This window comes from Vipera ursinii, assembly GCF_947247035.1.
Source record: "Vipera ursinii genome assembly, chromosome: 7".
Taxonomy (NCBI): Eukaryota; Metazoa; Chordata; class Lepidosauria; order Squamata; family Viperidae; genus Vipera; species Vipera ursinii.
The window spans coordinates 71317351-71333797 of NC_139521.1; the positions used below are offsets into that span (position 1 = coordinate 71317351).

The window sequence follows — 16447 nt, forward strand, 5'->3', positions numbered from 1 at the left end:
ATCTACATAGATGATAAGATAATAAAGATAGGCAGGTACGTAGATAGGCAGATGATAGATGATTGATAAGCATAAATAGGTAGGTAGCTAGATCTATAGATGACAGATACATCTGTATAGATGACGGATACATAGGACAGAGACTGATAGGTAGACGGTAGATAATAGATAAATCTATATAGGTGATAAATTAATTTAGATGATAGACAATAGAAAGGTTGGTGGATAGATAGGCAGATAGATGATTGATAGGCAGATAGTTTACACAAATGACAGATAGATGGGTAGATAGATAAATCTACATGATAGATTAATCTATATGATAGCTATGTAGATAGGCAGATGATAGCTGATTGATAGGCAGATAGGTAGATCTATAAAGATGACATTAGATAGATAGATAGATAGATAGATAGACAGATGAAAGATTGATAATAGGTAGATGGTACATAATGACTGATAGATGATATAGTAAAAGAAGGAAGAAAAATTTGAATGGAAAACAAAGGCGGGGCTGACATCATTAATACAGAATTAGTGGGCGTGCAGAGGGAGATTCCCACCAGTGTCTAAAAAAAAGCAATATACTCCTTATGAAAACCAGGGAGGGGATTCCAAAGGGTTAGGAATGGCGGCGGGCAGAAGAGCCCAAAGACGCCAGGCCGACGCAACGCGCTTTGAAACAAGCGCCACTCTCTATGCCATGGGTAGGCAACCTTGGCTCTTTTATTTCTCGTGGACTTCAACTCCCAGAAGTCCACGAGTCATAAAAGAGCCAAGGTTGCCTACCCCCTGCTCTATGCGCCTTTCCCAAACAGAGCGCCGCCACCTCTCCAGAACCGGAAGCTCGGCCGCCGGAAGTTAAACCACGGGGCGAAAGCGAAGATTGCGAATGGAACAGAGTCGGCGAGTACAGAAAGGTCATCCCTTCCTTCCTTTCCGGGAAACCGGAAGTGACCTCCGAGTTGGCCTGAACTTCGACCCGGAAGCCTTACCCTAACCTTACCCTGCCGGCGAGAACGTGCGTCCGTCTCCTTTCCTCCCCCGTTGTTGTTTTTTTTTGTTTTTTCGGTTCGTCCGCCATCATGAGGAAGGCACGCCGGAGAATCCCGCCGGCTTTGCGGGCCTCGGCCGAGCGCGAAGAGAAGATGGAGGAGCCGGAGCCGGGGGAGCCGCGGGTGACGGAGGAGGCGGACGACTTCCACGAGCGGCGGCTGGAGGAGGCGGTGCTGGCGGCGCTGGGCAGCGAGGAGGAGGAGGAAGAGGAGGAAGAGGAAGAAGAGGTGCTGGGCCTGCATCTGTCCGAGAACAGCGAGTCTGAGGAAGATGATGGGGAAGGGCCGGCCGAGGATGATGATGATGAGGAGGAGGACGATGAGCCTCTGGACATGGACAGCGACCTGGAAGAGCAGCGGGGCGAAGGCAAATGGGGCTCAGGCCTCCCCAATGAGCTGGCTTGGGGCCAGAGGAAGAAGCTCTACTATGGCACCGACTACGAGGGGGCAGGGCGTCGCCCCAAAGCCCCCAAGAAGAGCAAGGAAGAGGTGGAAGCAGAGGAGCTGGAGGAAGAGGCCGAGGCTCAGGCCATCCAGAAGAGGATGGCGGAGAACTTGGGCGAGGAGGACTATGGCTTGGATCTCCTGCAGGCTTACACCAGGGCAGCTGAGCCACCGAGCGGGAAGGAATCTGGGCAGAAAATTGCCAAGGACCTGGCTTCCCTTTCTAAAAAAGAGCAGCTGAAATTGCTGAGAAAGGAATCTCCGGAACTGCTGGAGCTGATTCAGGATTTTGAAGCCAAAGTCGTCGAGCTCAGGGATGAACTGGAGCCCCTGGTGCAAATGATCAGGGACGGGGTCATCCCGGAGGGGAAAGGGAGCCAGTATTTGCAAACCAAGTACCACCTCTATCTGAACTACTGCTGTAACATCAGTTTTTACTTGGTGCTGAAAGCGAAAAGGATTCCGGTCCATGGCCATCCGGTCATCGAAAGGCTTGTCACTTACAGAAACTTGATCAATGACTTGGCAGTTGTGGACCAAAAACTGTTGCCAGAGGTTCGTCTGCTTCTGAATGAATTCCACAAGGACGAGAGCGGTGGGGTGGAAAGTAGGAAGAAGCCCCTGCCGCTTGTGAGAAAAACAGTTAACAAAAGGAAAACGAAATCTCCAAACTTTGCAGAGGGTGAGGCTGAAGACGAACTTGCAGACGATTCAGATTTTGATGAGCAAGCTGCACTGGAGTTTTATAAGGAGATGGAAGAGAAGATCGTGCTTAAGAAAAAGAGGAAACGAGAAGCAAAAGAAGACGCAAGTCACTTCGTCGTTGAAGAGGAGGAGTCTGACCAAAAGAGAGGAGCAACGTACCAGATGTTGAAAAACAAAGGCCTCACACCTAGAAGAAAGAAGATTGATCGCAATCCAAGAGTAAAACATCGTGAGAAATTCAGAAGAGCCAAGATCCGTCGAAAGGGACAAGTCCGTGAATTCCGCCGAGAAATACAGAAATATGCAGGCGAATTGTCTGGCATTCGTGCTGGAGTTAAGAAAAGTACTAAACTTAAGTGATCCATTCTCTTTTCTTTTTTCACCTCTTCCTATTTGCAGAGTAAAGATAGCGGATGTGAATTTAATAAATATCTTTTTTGGGAATTATATCGTGTATTATTTTTAATAATGGCTCTCACTTCCAGAGTTGTGCCCATTACAGAGTTTTGACTTAATATATATATACAGGTAGTCTTCAACTTACCTTTTGTTTACTGACCATTTGAAGTTACTACAGCACTGGAAAAAGTTGCCAGGAATCTGTATTTTGATTATATGTGATCATGGGGATGCTGCAACAGCTGTATGAAAACGTACGACCATTGCAGCATCCCCGTGACCATGTGATCAAGAGTCAGACTCCTGGCAACCACCTCGTATTTATGACAATTGCAGTGTCCAGGGTTCACATGATTTGCCTTTTGTGACCTTACAGGCGAAGTCAGTGGGGAGGCCAGATTCAGTCAACAATTGTGTTACTTAGCAATTGTGGCAAGAAAGATGGTAAAATGGGTCAAAATTCACTACAACTCTCTTACTTAGCAATAGAGAGGCTCAATTATAGTCGTAAGTCAAGAACTATCTGTACTAGCTGAGGCACCTTCAAAATGGTGGTTCATATGTTCCTTCCCGCTTCACCTAAGCATTGACATCATTTCTGAATAAAATGTGACAGGACATAGTGAAGAAGGGAGACAGATCACAATATAACTTAGGAATATGTGGGTAAAGTGTTTACTTGGTTTACTATTAGATACAACTACGGGTCTTGTCAATTCAGGATCACTTTCCAAGTTGTTTCATGCTATTGTAACCTTCCATAAAAGTCAAGTCTTTGTTGAGTCAAGCTTTACTGTTGGCTACTAGTGGTACATATCCATTATTTTTCTTGGCCACAGTCCAAAGAGTTTGCTGATGCCTTCAGTGGGAATTTATAACTCTTTCAGTCTTAATTTCAGCTTTGATATTTATTTATTTATTATTGGGACTTATATGCTGCCCTATCTCCCGAAGGACTCAGGGCGGCTAACAACAATAAAATACAACAATACAGTTTCCTAATCCAAGTACTAGTCAAGTCTGCCTCTGCTTAGATTTTAACAGCAAGTTTAGCCAGATGCTGCCACCTATTGAGACAACTGTACTCTTCTGTTACATCACATCTAGTCTTCCCCCAAGTCATTTTCAGATGTTTTAGACTAGGGCAGGGGTAGGCAACCTTGGCTTTTTTATGACTCGTGGACTTCAAACTCCCAGAATTCCTGAGCCAGCCATGCTGAGGGAAAAGGAAGTGGTTGCCATGCTGAGTGAGCCATGCTGGTTCAGGAATTCTGGGAGTTGAAGTCCACGAGTCATAAAAGCCAAGGTTGCCTACCCCCGTAATTTTAGACCAATTCCCCAGACCAGCATAATAGAAAGTGACAATTTGAGGAAGATTGGTTTGGTTTAGTAGTTATTTCTAGATTATGTTAGTTAAAGGGTACCTGTCAAGTCAGTTCCATTTGCCATATAATACCGGCACTAAACATTACTGAAGAATTTGTAAAGCAGTGGTTGATAGTTGTGTGGATTCTTATTAGTTTAAACTACTCAACATTTTGCCCATCTATCAAAAAATTAAAAAGGTCCCAGAAATTCTTATAAATTCAAAGTTAGGTTCTGCAAAATGGTACATTGCTTTCTCACATTTTGAAAGGAATTTGGTAATCTTCTCATCCAATTCTATTTTGTGCAGTTATGGTCTTGCTAATAGCTGTCCAGAATTTGTTTTAAACCCCCCCCTGCAAGTTATTCATCTATCATCTGTTCTAATTTTTGAAACTTTTTTTTCTACTTGGTGGTATTTAATTCCTGGAATTAAGAGCATATCAGACATTGGAATGTGTCCTACCGCATATGGGAAAAATTAGCACTTGCCAACTGTTAGATAACTACCATTGGACAGAGGTTGGGAAAAATAAAATTTATAACGAGTTATTTACAGGAAAGATCCAGCTGCTTTAAAAAAAAAAGATTTAGATTTTAGATTTTATTAGATTTATATACCGCCCTTTCCCGAAGGACTCAGGGCGGTTTACAGGGCATTTTAAAATCACATCAATATAAAATACAAAGTTAAAAGAGAATTAAAAGCTTAAATTATCCCTGAAAATAAAACCCCAGTTAAAATTCTCAGCTTGGGTCAGAGAGCTCAAAGAGCCAAGTCTTCAGGTCCCGGCGGAATGAGTGTAGGTCAGGGGCAGTCCTGAGCTCCATGGGAAGCTGGTTCCAGAGGGCAGGCGCACCCACAGAAAAGGCCCTCTCCCAATAATATGTAATAGGTAAAGTTTCCCCCGCACATGCGTGCTAGTCGTTTCCAACTCTAGGGGCCGGTGCTCATCTCCGTTTCAAAGCCGAAGAGCCAGCGCTTGTCCGAGGACGTCTCTGTGGTCATGTGGCCGGCATGACTAGACGCCAAAGGCGCACGGAACGCTGTTACCTTCCCACCGTAGTGGTCCCTATTTTTCTACTTGCATTTTTACGTGCTTTCGAACTGCTAGGTTGGCAGAAGCTGGGATGAGTAACAGGCGCTCACTCTGTTACGCGCACTCAGGATTCGACCCGCCAAACTGCCGACCTTCTGATTGACAAGCTCAGTGTCCTAACCCACTGAGCCACCGTGTCCCTCTTGAGCCACTGCGTCCCTCTAATATGTAATGGGGAAAGGCAATTACACAGGCTTAAGGACATTGATTTATCTGATATTAGGACAAAACTTGATTTTGTCCAATATTTCAGAAAAACAAGCTTTTTGGGGGGCGGGGTAGAGTGGCATAAAAAAGTGAATTCAAGTGCAATAGAATGCAAATTCATTACTTTTTTGTAATCATGTTCATGGAAGTGTAATTATCGATTCTGACCTGCGAACACAATCCATGTTTTACCACCCATTAACTGACTACTATGGATCTATGCACATTTACTATGCACCTAGTTGAACATTAATTAAATCCACGGAGCAATATTGTTTGCGCAGAATTAAGTATTTCAGAGTTGTTAAAAGCTAAGTAAACAGTACTGAATACCTGCACAAGGTTATTTGGGAAGATGGCAGTATGTTAATCCTGTTTGAGAAAGGCTGCATAAACTAATCACGTAATTAATTTTCCTGTCTGAGCTCATTTATTTTTCATATTTATATTGTTATTGTTTATGCTACTGTTAATTTATTTGTTGCCTCTCCTGCCACGGGGCTGAGGCTGCCCATCTTGCAAAGTGAACAGGTGATGTACAACAGTGAAGCCATAAATACAGAAAAACAGTAATTAAAAATTAGGCATGGCTTCTGGAAATGAAGCCATTTGATAAAATCTGTTGGATGGAAAAGGCTGCTTCTGAGCTGAAGTTCTTTTAAGATACTGCAATGTTTGTTTTTAAAATGCGCAAACTGTGACAGCATAGGAGGCAAACTGAATATCACCACAATGATGTTAATTGTTATCCTGATATATTAAAAAAGCACACCCTACAATCTGAAAAAAAACCCTATCACCCACAGAAACCATAGGATGAAGAGGAAAAAAAATATGGAAAATTAACTGGATCGACCCCAAAAACCTAAATAAGAATTGCAGCAGAGGAGAAAAATCCTTCAAGGAAATGAAAAAAATAATAATGGCAAAATACCACCAGGGGTTTCTATTATTTCTCCATGCATTTCTAGAGCCACCAGGGTAAAAAATTAAAATACAAAATTAACCAAAACTGCCCCAAAACCCAAAGAAGAACTATAGGTAGTCCTGGACGACCACAACCGAGGCCAGAATTTATGTTGCTAAGGGAGAAATTTGTTCCGTGACTTTTGTCCCATTTGACGACTTTTCTTGTCACATTTGTTAAGTGAATCCCTGCAATCGTTCAATTAGCAACACCGTTGTTAAACGAGTCCGGCTTCCCCAGGGATTTGGCTTGTCAGAAGTTCGCCAAAGGGGATCCCAGGAACACCGCAACCGTCATAAATACCAGTCAGTTGCCAACTGCCTGAACTTTTTTTTTTATCACGCCCGTGGGGAATGCGGCGACGGCCGCAAGTGTGAAAAACGGTCACAAGTCATTTCAGCGCCACCGTAACTTCGAACGGGCGCTAAACGAACTGTTGTAAGTCGAGGACTACCTGTATGGCAAAGGAAAAAAAGACATCTCCCAAGAAATCCGAAAGAAAAATGGGGGGGGGGGGGAGGGGAAAGGCTATTGCTAAGCACATTGGTTTGTGCTTAAATTGTAAGCCGCCCTGAGTCTTCGGAGAAGGGCGGGATATAAATGGGATTAAAATAAAATAAATAAAAATAAATAAAATAAAAACAACAACAATCCACTAGCACCTGCCAAAAAATGAAAACTAATCGGGGCTGGGTGGAGGCGGGAAGAAACACCTTCGCCGCCCGAGAAGATTCCTCCCGGGGAACAACCCAGATCCCGCCGCCTCTTCGGGCCTCGCTCTGCCCGGGCAACCGCGCCGTGCGCTTCGGGGAGGAGCCGGGGCGCGCGCCGAGGAGGCCGGCCGAAGCCGGGGCCGTCGGGGCGGAGCTCGGCGAGGGGCCGGGTCAAGGCACGGTTCCTCCGGCTGGCTGGGCCCGAGCCGGGCTGATCGGCGGGAAAGCGGCGGGAGCGGCGGCGCAAAGTGGCCCGCCTGCTCCGGGGACCTTGCCGTGCGCGCTTGGAGAGGCCGAGGAGCCCGTGCGCGCTTGGCCGGCATGGAGAGCCCCGACGGCCGTCTCAGCAGCAGCTCCCAGCGCCGAGAGGCCGGCGGGGAAGCCGACGGGGAGGAGGAGGAGGCGCCGTCGCCGCCGCCGGACTCGCCCCCTTTTTTCCTCCTCTACCCAGGCCGGGGAGGAGGCGCCGCCACCGCTGCGCCCGGCGCGCAGCCCCAGAGCGCTTGGCGCGCCGCGCCGCCGGGCCCTCGTGGCGCCCCGTTACCGGTCCTGCTCAGCTACATCGGGCCGGAGCCCGCCCAGCCGCGAGCCGGCGCCGCTCGTGAGTAGCAGCAGCAGCAGCAGCAGCTTTTGGCCCGCTTCCCGGTTTTCCCCCCTCCCTCCCAGCCCCGGCTTCCCCAACTTGGGGGTCTTCCCCATGGGTGTGATCTGGGCTCCCATGCTCCCCAGCTGTCCAGAGGATTGGGGGAGCTGGACTCCACAGTCCGCCGATGCCTCTTTCTGGTTGGCACACCCTGCTTTCTGCACCACCGCAAATCCTGCAAGGGAAAAATTCTTTGTGTGTGTGTGTGTGTGTGTGTGTGTGTGTGTGTCTGTGTGTGTGTGTTCCGTTTTGTGGGGGTCCTCTCCAAAGGCTGAGTGTGAATGGCTACCCTCATTCCTCACCCACCCTCCCCTTCCAGTCCTCCAAGCCACTTGTCACCTGCTTTGCAGTGTCAGCGCCTGAGGTTTTTATTTATTGATGGGTTGAAGTCTCTTGCAAAGGAAAGTGTTGAGCTGAAGGTGGGTGCCAGCTAAAAACAAAAAAACCCAGCAAATTGGTTATCAGAGAGAAGCCTCCACTGTTGTTGTTTTTTTTTCTTTCTTCTCGGTAGGCATAATAAAATAAGAGAATAACAGAGTTGGAAGGGACCTTGGAGGTCTTCTAGTCCAACCCTCACTCGAGAGCAGGTGAGCCTGCCTACACCCGTTTCAGACAAAGGGCTGTCCAGTCTTTTGCTAAAAGCTGTTGGGGCATTCACAACTTCTGGAGGCAAGCCGTTCCACGGATTAATTTGTTGTAACTGTCAAGAAATTTCTCCTTAGTTTTAGCTTGCTTCTCTCCTTGATTACTTTTCATCCATTATTTTCTTGTTCTGCCTTCAGGTGTTTTGGAAAAATAGGTTGTCCATCTCTTCTTTGTGGTAGCCCCTTAGATATTGGAACACTTATTTGGAAATTGTCCTTTCAAGAAAGTGCCTGGGTTACAAGTCTCAATCTCTGTTTTCTTCCCCCCCCTCCTTTTCCTTCAAGTTTCCTTCAATCTTTGGGGAGAAAAAGTGGCTGATTTTAGAGAAAAAATAGCAATCCAGAGAGACTTCTTGTTATAATGGCAGAAGCCTTGGCTAACTGTGCTATTATTAAGAAGACTAAAGATAGATGCAAGGAGTTATACAATAAATATCAGCCCTTTTCTTAAATAGGGAGTGATGATAGTAGCAACCGGCTAATTTTATGGAAAGTGTACAATACTAGGAAAGGTGGAAGGAAAGAGAAGTAGTTAATGAAAAGAAGGACTAGGGGGTGACAAGATAGCAGTCTTCCAATATTTTAGCGGCTGCCGCAAAGAAGAGGAGGTGAATCTATTCTCCAAAGCTCCAAAGAAGGCAAGACGAGAAACAATGGATGGAAACTAAGCAAGAAGAGAAGCAACCTGGAACTAAGGAGAAATTTCCTGATAGAACAATTAACCAGTGCAACAGCTTGCCTCCAGAAGTTGTGGGTGCTCCATCACTGGAGTTTTTTAAGAAGAGACTGGACAGCCATTTGTCTGAAATGGTATAGGGTCTCCTGCTTGAGCAAGGGGTTGGACTAGATGACCTCCAAGGTCCCTTCCAACTCTCTTATTCTGCTATAACCGGCAGCAAGTAGATGGTGCTGATGAATGTCATTGGGAAATCTGAGGGATCAAATTGGGGATTGATCCTCTTAGAGGTCTGGTCTGTTGCTGAAGTTTTCAAGAAAAGTTTGGATAACCATTCGTCGTGGATGGAATAAGGGCTTCTTCTGCCTTGGGATATGGTCTAGAAGACCTCCAAGGTCCCTTTTAGCCCTGTGATTCTGTATGGTGGCTAAGGGTTGACCCTGACATGATGGAATATAAACAGCATCCACAATACTTTTAAAAACATCCGCTTACACCTGAACGTTGGGGGAAAAGTAGATTCTCTCTTTGTTGAAGTAACTGAAAACTAATAACAGAACATGATTTTTTTTTCCTGTGGAATGAAAATTTCATTTTGCTTTTAGGCTGGAAAATTCTTTTTTCTTGGGGTGCGGGGTGGGGATAAATCAGGCCTCAGAGAAAGTACAGGCAGCTCTCATCACAACCGAACCCCAAATTTCCATTGCTAAGCAAGACCGTTGTTCAGATACGCCCCATTTTATTGACCTTTTTTGCTACCCTTGTGAAGTGAATCACTGCAGTTGTTAACTGAAACATGCTGTCGTTCAGTGAATCTGACTTCCCCCTCCCCCCACCTTGGCTGGGAAGGTTACACAAAATGGTGATCATATGACCCCGGGCCAGTGCAACTGTCTTTAAGTACATGCCAGTTGCCAAGTGCTCGGATTTTTCTCATGTGACCACAGGGAAGATCGCAATGGTCATAAGTGTGAAAACCAGCCTACCAGTCACTTTTTTCAGTGCCCTTGTAACTTCAAATGATCCAGAAATGAATCCTGTGACGACAAACCAGTTTTTGTACCTTCCCAAGGAAGCAATATGGAAATGTTTGTAAAGCCATCGGGAGCTCAGATAGATTCGAAGGAGTCTTTGCTTAATTTAGTCAAAGGGAGAATTGACTCTGAAAGAGGATTTTCCACTCATTTCTGTAAGGCTGAGTACCTTTTTCAATTGGCAGGCGGGTGTGGGAGTGTTCCAAGGGTGTGATAGAAGCAGAATTGCCGTTCTAATATTAGTAACTGATGGCATTCGGTGTGCAGGAATTTGTTTATAATCTGACCACTATTACAAGTGCAATTCCGTATTGCTTACGATGCATTTAGGACTTTTCAGTACAAAAAGAACAGGATTTGGGGTTTTTTGGGGCGGCCTTTAAGAGACAATCAGTCCTGATAAAACATTTTGTTCTATTGTTTTGCGATCGTTATATACCGTAAATCAGTCTTTTTTTTTTTTTTTTTGCTTCTGTTCAGCCGTGTCCAATTCCTGGAGACCGCCTGGACAAGTCTGTGCAGTTGTTGTTTTTTTTGGCAAGGTTTCTCAGAATTATGGTTGAGAGAAAGTGACTGGCCCAAGGTCACTCAGCTGGCTTTGTGTCTTAATGTAGGACTCTTGGTTTCTAACCTAATGCCTTCACCACTACACCAGACTAGCTCTCACTACATTCAATAGAGCAAGGGTCTTCAAACCTGGCAACTTTAAGACTTGTGGACTTCAACTCCCAGAATTCCTCAGCCAGCCCTAGTCCCACCGTAGGCATGGAAGCCATCTGGGTGACTGGGCCAATCACCAGGAGACAGTGAGTTCTAGTCCCACCTTAGACTTGAAAGCCATCTGGTTGACTTTGGGCCAATCACCAGGAGACAGTGAGTTCTAGTCCCGCCTTAGACATGAAAGCCATCTGGGTGACTTTGGGCCAATCACCAGGAGACGGTGAGTTCTAGTCCTGCCTTAGGCATGAAAGCCATCTGGGTGACTTTGGGCCAATCTCCAGGAGACGGTGAGTTCTAGTCCTGCCTTAGGCATGAAAGCCACCTGGGATGACTTTGGGCTAGCAGTCTTAGCCCATCCCATCCCGCAGGGCTGTTGTTGGCGGGGAAAATAGGAGGAAGAAGGTATGTTGGATATGCCTGCCACCTTGGGTTTTTGAAAAACGATAAAAGGCCGGGGATAAATAAATAATAGATAAATAAATAATCAGTTGACTCTGGCAGTGAACCAGGGATTCGTTGCCTGTGTTGCTTGTAGAGACAAACAGATGCATAGTAGAAGCTAATTGCAAGTTGAAATACAAGTTCTGCCAGTCAGATATCATGTTGCTTACATGCTTGGAAGAGTGAATGAAGCAGCAGGCTCATTTGGACCAACTGTTGGTGAATCAGACATTTATTTTTGTGAAACAGTTTGAGAAACCGAAGGGGAGAGCATATGTGTTCTGTCTTAAGTCAAGGAAAGAGCCAAAACAAGAATGTGAAAACTTGGAAGCTCTTAACCGAGCTTGTCTTTCGACATTATCTCCTTTTTGCCAGACCGATCCTGCACTTTTGCCTAGCATAAAACTGATATTTAATTGTATTAATGGGAAACCATTAAAAAGCATACAAGGGGTAGCAGGTGAATGGTAGGTTACTTCAGGGGGCTGACTTTTGATTCTGTTTCCATGGCTACTATCCGTCTAGTTCAGGGGTACGCAACCTTGGCTCTTTTATGACTCGTGGACTTCAACTCCCAGAATTCCTGAGCCTGCCATGCTGAGGGGAAAGGGAGAGTTTCCAAGCTGAGCCATGCTGGCTCAGGAATTCTAGGAGTTGAAGTACACGTGTCATAAAAGAGCCAAGGTTGCCTACCCCTGATCTAGTTCTTCTTGATTTTTTTAAAAAACCTACCCAATGAAAGAGCAATTTGTGTCAATAACTTTAACAATTACTGGGAGTCGGTGTAAAATGGAGGATAGCGCTGCTTGATTTTCAAGTTCTGTACAAATTCTATATAAAGCCTAGATCTGCCCAAAGCATTTTGCTGCCTAAACAGTGTACAAAGTAGTCGGGTAGTTTTAAAGTGTTTTGACAGTCTGTGTCACAACTAATGCCCGTAACGTGCTTTTTTTGCTTTGGAATTAATTTTATTGCTATTTGAGGTACCAGGAAAAATTTTCTTATCAGAGCTTTGCATCTCTGAATCAGGAACGATCAAGCTCTTCGTGGCGGGGGCATTTGAGAGCCATGCTGAATCAAATAAAAGATGCAAAGCAGGCAGGACCAGATCTTCTCTGTCAGGTGTGCAGGTTGGTGGGCTTGGGGTGTAACGAAATGCAAAGATGACCTTGGAGGTTAAGAGGAAAAGAAAGGAGTGCAGCATTAAAGAACAGCTGGAGACGAGATGGCCCCGAGATGGAAGAAAGTGTGAGAAAGAAACTCAAAATAACCCTTCCTTGATATTGTTGAGTATAGGATTGAATAACAGAATTATAGAGTTGGAAGGGACCTTGGAGGTCTTCTAGTCCAACTCTCTGCTCAAGCAAGACATGCTATACCATTTCAGACAAATGGTTGTCCAATCTCTTAAAAACCTCCAGTGTTGGAGCACCCACAGCTTCCGAAAGCAAGCTGTTCCACTGATTAATTGTTCTCAGGAAATTTCTCCTTAGTTCTAGGTTGCTTCTCTCCTTGATGAGTTTCCATCCGTTGTTTCTTGTCCTGCCTCCTGGTGCTTTGGAGAATAGGTTGACCCCCTCTTCTTTGTGGCAGCCCCCTAGTTATTGGAACACTGCTATCATGTCAACCCTCGTCCTTCTTTTCATTAAACTAGACCATGGGTGTGCAACCTCGGCTCTTTTATGACACATGGACTTCAGTTCCCAGAATTCCTGAGCCAGCCAAACTGGCTCAGGAATTCTGGGAGTTGAAGTCCATGAGTCATAAAAGAGCCGAGGTTGCCTACCCCTGAACTAGACAGACCCAGTTTCTGCAACCGTTCTTCATGCGTCTTAGCCTTCAGTCCCCTAATCATCTTTGTTGCTCTTCTCTGCTGTCTTTCTAGAGCAGGGGTGTCAAACTCAGTTTCATTGAGGGCCGCATCAGCATTGCGGTTGCCCTCAGCGGGCCAGGTGGGTGTGGCCTGGGTGGGCGTGCCATACTGGGTGGGCATGGCCAACTCTACATTGTTCGCATCAAGGGTGCCTATGGGGGCCTGGGCAGGAGTGGGATAGATCTGAGGGTCTGGCAGAAAGAGGGTCTCTGGGCCAGGGCCAAGGCAGTGGGAGCTGTTCCCTCATTGTTTCCAGGATGGCTTCGCGGGCCACATGAAACCACTTCGCGGGCCAGATCTGGCCCCCGGGCCTTGTGTTTGACATGTCTGTTTTAGAGTCTCAAACCTTTTTTAAAAAATTGTGTTGACTAAAACTGGTTGCAATTTTCCAAGTGAGGTCTTACCAAGGCATTGTAAAGTGGTATTAACACTTCACGTGATCTTGATTCTCTCCCTCTGTTAATGCAGCCTAGGACTGTGTTGGCCTTTTTGGCAGCCGCAGCACACAGCTGGCTCATATTGAAGTGAAAACAAAGAGAAAATTGTTTGGGAGTCCAGATGTCCACGGGGAAAGCTGCATTCACTTAACAAACATGCGATTCATTTAATGATTTGCTAAACAACCGTGGTTTTTTTAAAAAAAGGCCATAAAATTGGGCGCGATTTATTTAACAACCGCCTTGCTGAGCAACAGAAAAGAGGAACTTTTATCGTAAGGGAATGTGAACTTGGTACTTGTCTGCAATTCCATAAAACAGCTAGCTACATCTTTTTCTAGAAGGTTGCGAGGCTTCCTCTGCAGCTATCTCAGGTTGGAAAGAGACACGGCTGTTTTAATGAGTTACAAACTGCAGCTGCATTTGCACGCCCATGCATGTATTCCAAAGCCCCTCTTCTAAATCAGATCTGAAGTATTGCACAGGCTTGATAACAGCTATTGAAATATGTTTGTCAGGGCAAGTATAACGTTCTTTTTGTGTGATATAGTATTCCCAAGAAGTTTAGAAATGTTTTTGTAGAAGAAATAATGTGGGTGATCAGTCGGGATTTTTAGTTCAGGGGGAATCAAAAAGTAGAGATGTGCAAACATTTCAAATGTGAATTATTATTATTTTAATTCAAAATGTTTCCTGCTTTACTGGAAGAGTGAATAGGGCCCAACCTGGTCAGAAGAATTCTGATGCTATTCCAACTATTTTGGAAAGGTCCCTGGTTGAAAGTGTTGTATCTTCAGCTTGAAACAGCTGTTTCTCTGTGTTACAGCCTTTAAAACAGGTATAAATAAAAAAAATTTAAAAAAAGAACAGGGGGAGAAAAAGAGAGAGCCTGGTGTTAACCTGAGATCAACCAAGGTTACTCAAACTGATTTGAAAAAGTCTACATAAAAGGAGCTTCTGCTTAAGAGAGTCCTTCAAAGCGGTTTGGGAAGCATGATTGAGCAGTCCAATCCAGTGGGCTGAAGGCAGAAGATTGCGAGTTCTAGTTCCGCCTGAAAGCTGGTTGGGTGACTTTGGGCCAATCACCAGGAGACAGTGAGTTCTAGTCCTGCCTCAGACATGAAAGCCAGCTGTCTAACTTTGGGCCAGTCACTAGCAGGAGGAGAGTTCTAGTCCCACCTTAGGCAGGAAAGCTGCTGGGTGATGTTGGGCCAATAACCAGGAGTCTGGGAATTCTAGTCCTGCCTTAGGTCTGAAAGCCAGCTGGGTGATTTTGGGCCTGTCGCTGTCTCTCAGCCCAACCCACTGTTGTTGTTGTTGGGAACATAGGATGAAGGAGTACTATGCATGTTCACTGCCTATAATAAAGGCAGGTTAATAAATAAATAAAATAAAACGTAAATTTAAGCCACTCATTACATTAGGACCTCTACTCCCAGGGAGATTGGAAGCAGATTGAAACAACATGTCCTGACAAGGTCAGAATCGTTCTTTTGAAGTGGAAATGTTTTGAATGCAAAATGCTTTGTACATCGCTAGTAAGTATAAAATAAGATATGAGGTACCACAGATCAGAGATAGCACTGAAGACACCAAACTGAAGCCAAGGGAAATAATACTGTTACGAAATGTCGTGCAGTTTCTTTAATTAGATAATTAAGCATAATGTCCAACTTGTAGCACCTGTTTCTGAACTCAAATAGCCTTGGGCAAAAAATGCACTGATGTATTTTCCCACTGAATCAAAATGAATCAGAATGAAGAATAAAGAAAAGATTACCTATTCTGAAGCCAAACCAGAGCATTGATTGGTTTCTGATATATAATGATTTTAATGTATGCTTCTGGTTATGCAATTACTGTGAATGTAATTCCTAGGAAAGTTGTTACACCGTAGGAAGCCTATAATAAAGAAATTATACTCACTGGCTCTAATGTGTTTGCCGAAATACGATATTCACCATTCTCTCTGAATGACTTGATTATAATTTTTGTGTTAAGAGTTCTTTAATTGTAAACTGTGGGAACTAAACTTATTACAAAATAAAGCTGGAATATTAGTATAATTTTGAATTGCAGGGACTTAACGATGTGGAGATTGTCTCCTACTTTATAGAAGGTGTATGGAATTTGGATTTATGATAGATGAGTATAGTACGACCACAATTAAGCTCAACATTTCGGTTGCTAAGTGAGACAGTTAAGTGAGTTTTCCCCACTTTATGACCTTTCTTGTCACAGTTGCGAAGTGAATCACTGCAGCTGTTAAGTTAGTAACATGGTTGTTAACTGAATCTGGCTTCCCATTGAGTTGGCTTGTCAGAAATCTCCAAAGATGATCACATGACCTGGGACACAGCGACCGTCATAAGTATGAGTCAATTGCCAAGTGTCTGAAGTTTGATCATCTGATCATAGGGATGCTGCAATGGTCAAGTGTGAAAAATGGTCAATAATAATAATAATAATAATAATAATAATAATAATAATAATAGTAGTAGTAGTAGTATAGTAGTATAGTAGTAGTAGTAGTAGTAGTAATTTGTCTGGTTCATGTTTAATGAATAAAAGTTTCATAATGATGATGATGATGGATATCCAATCACTTAAAAACTTTCAGTGATGGAGCACTCATAACTTCTGGAGGCAGGTTGTTCCACTGGTTAATTGTTCTCACTGTCAGGAAATTTCTCCTTAGTTCTAGGTTGCTTCTCTCTGATTAGTTGCCATCTTTTTCAGTGCCATTGTAACTTTGAAGAGTTACTAAATGAACTGTTGTGAGTCAAGGACTATTTGTGCATTTTCAATAGGTGGGGTCCTGGGTGCTTTCTGAACTTGGTTGTTTTCTTGCGATGTTTCATTACCCACATTAGGTGACATCATCAGTGTCCCCTCATTTCAACCCCTAGCTACAGAAATTCTCTTTTTATTTTCAGTATGGTTTTTGAGCCGATTTTGTGAGTTTTATGGTCTTTCTAAAACTTCTGTGGTGTGTAATTGGTTTAATTACTTTATATAACACAG

The 16447-nt window shown here is 44.4% G+C and overlaps 2 protein-coding genes across 6 annotated transcripts in view; both read left to right on the top strand.

The window, feature by feature from the left end:
• The first annotated feature begins 884 nt into the window (after positions 1-884).
• Positions 885-2669, top strand: UTP3 (UTP3 small subunit processome component). Its single transcript, XM_083367169.1, has one exon. The coding sequence runs from the start codon at positions 1086-1088 to the stop codon at positions 2562-2564; it is 1479 nt and encodes a 492-aa protein (XP_083223295.1). The 5' UTR covers positions 885-1085; the 3' UTR covers positions 2565-2669.
• Positions 2670-6992: 4323 nt separating this feature from the next.
• RUFY3 (RUN and FYVE domain containing 3) overlaps positions 6993-16447 on the top strand; it is a 73746-nt gene continuing 64291 nt past the window's right edge. For all 5 annotated transcript variants that reach the window (XR_014493012.1, XR_014493013.1, XM_083367149.1 and 2 more), the window contains exon 1: positions 6993-7556. Coding sequence is in view for 3 of the 5 variants with exons in the window: in XM_083367149.1 (XP_083223275.1) it covers positions 7277-7556 (280 nt within the window). In the remaining 2 variants the exon portion in view is untranslated. The remainder of the gene's footprint in view (positions 7557-16447) is intronic.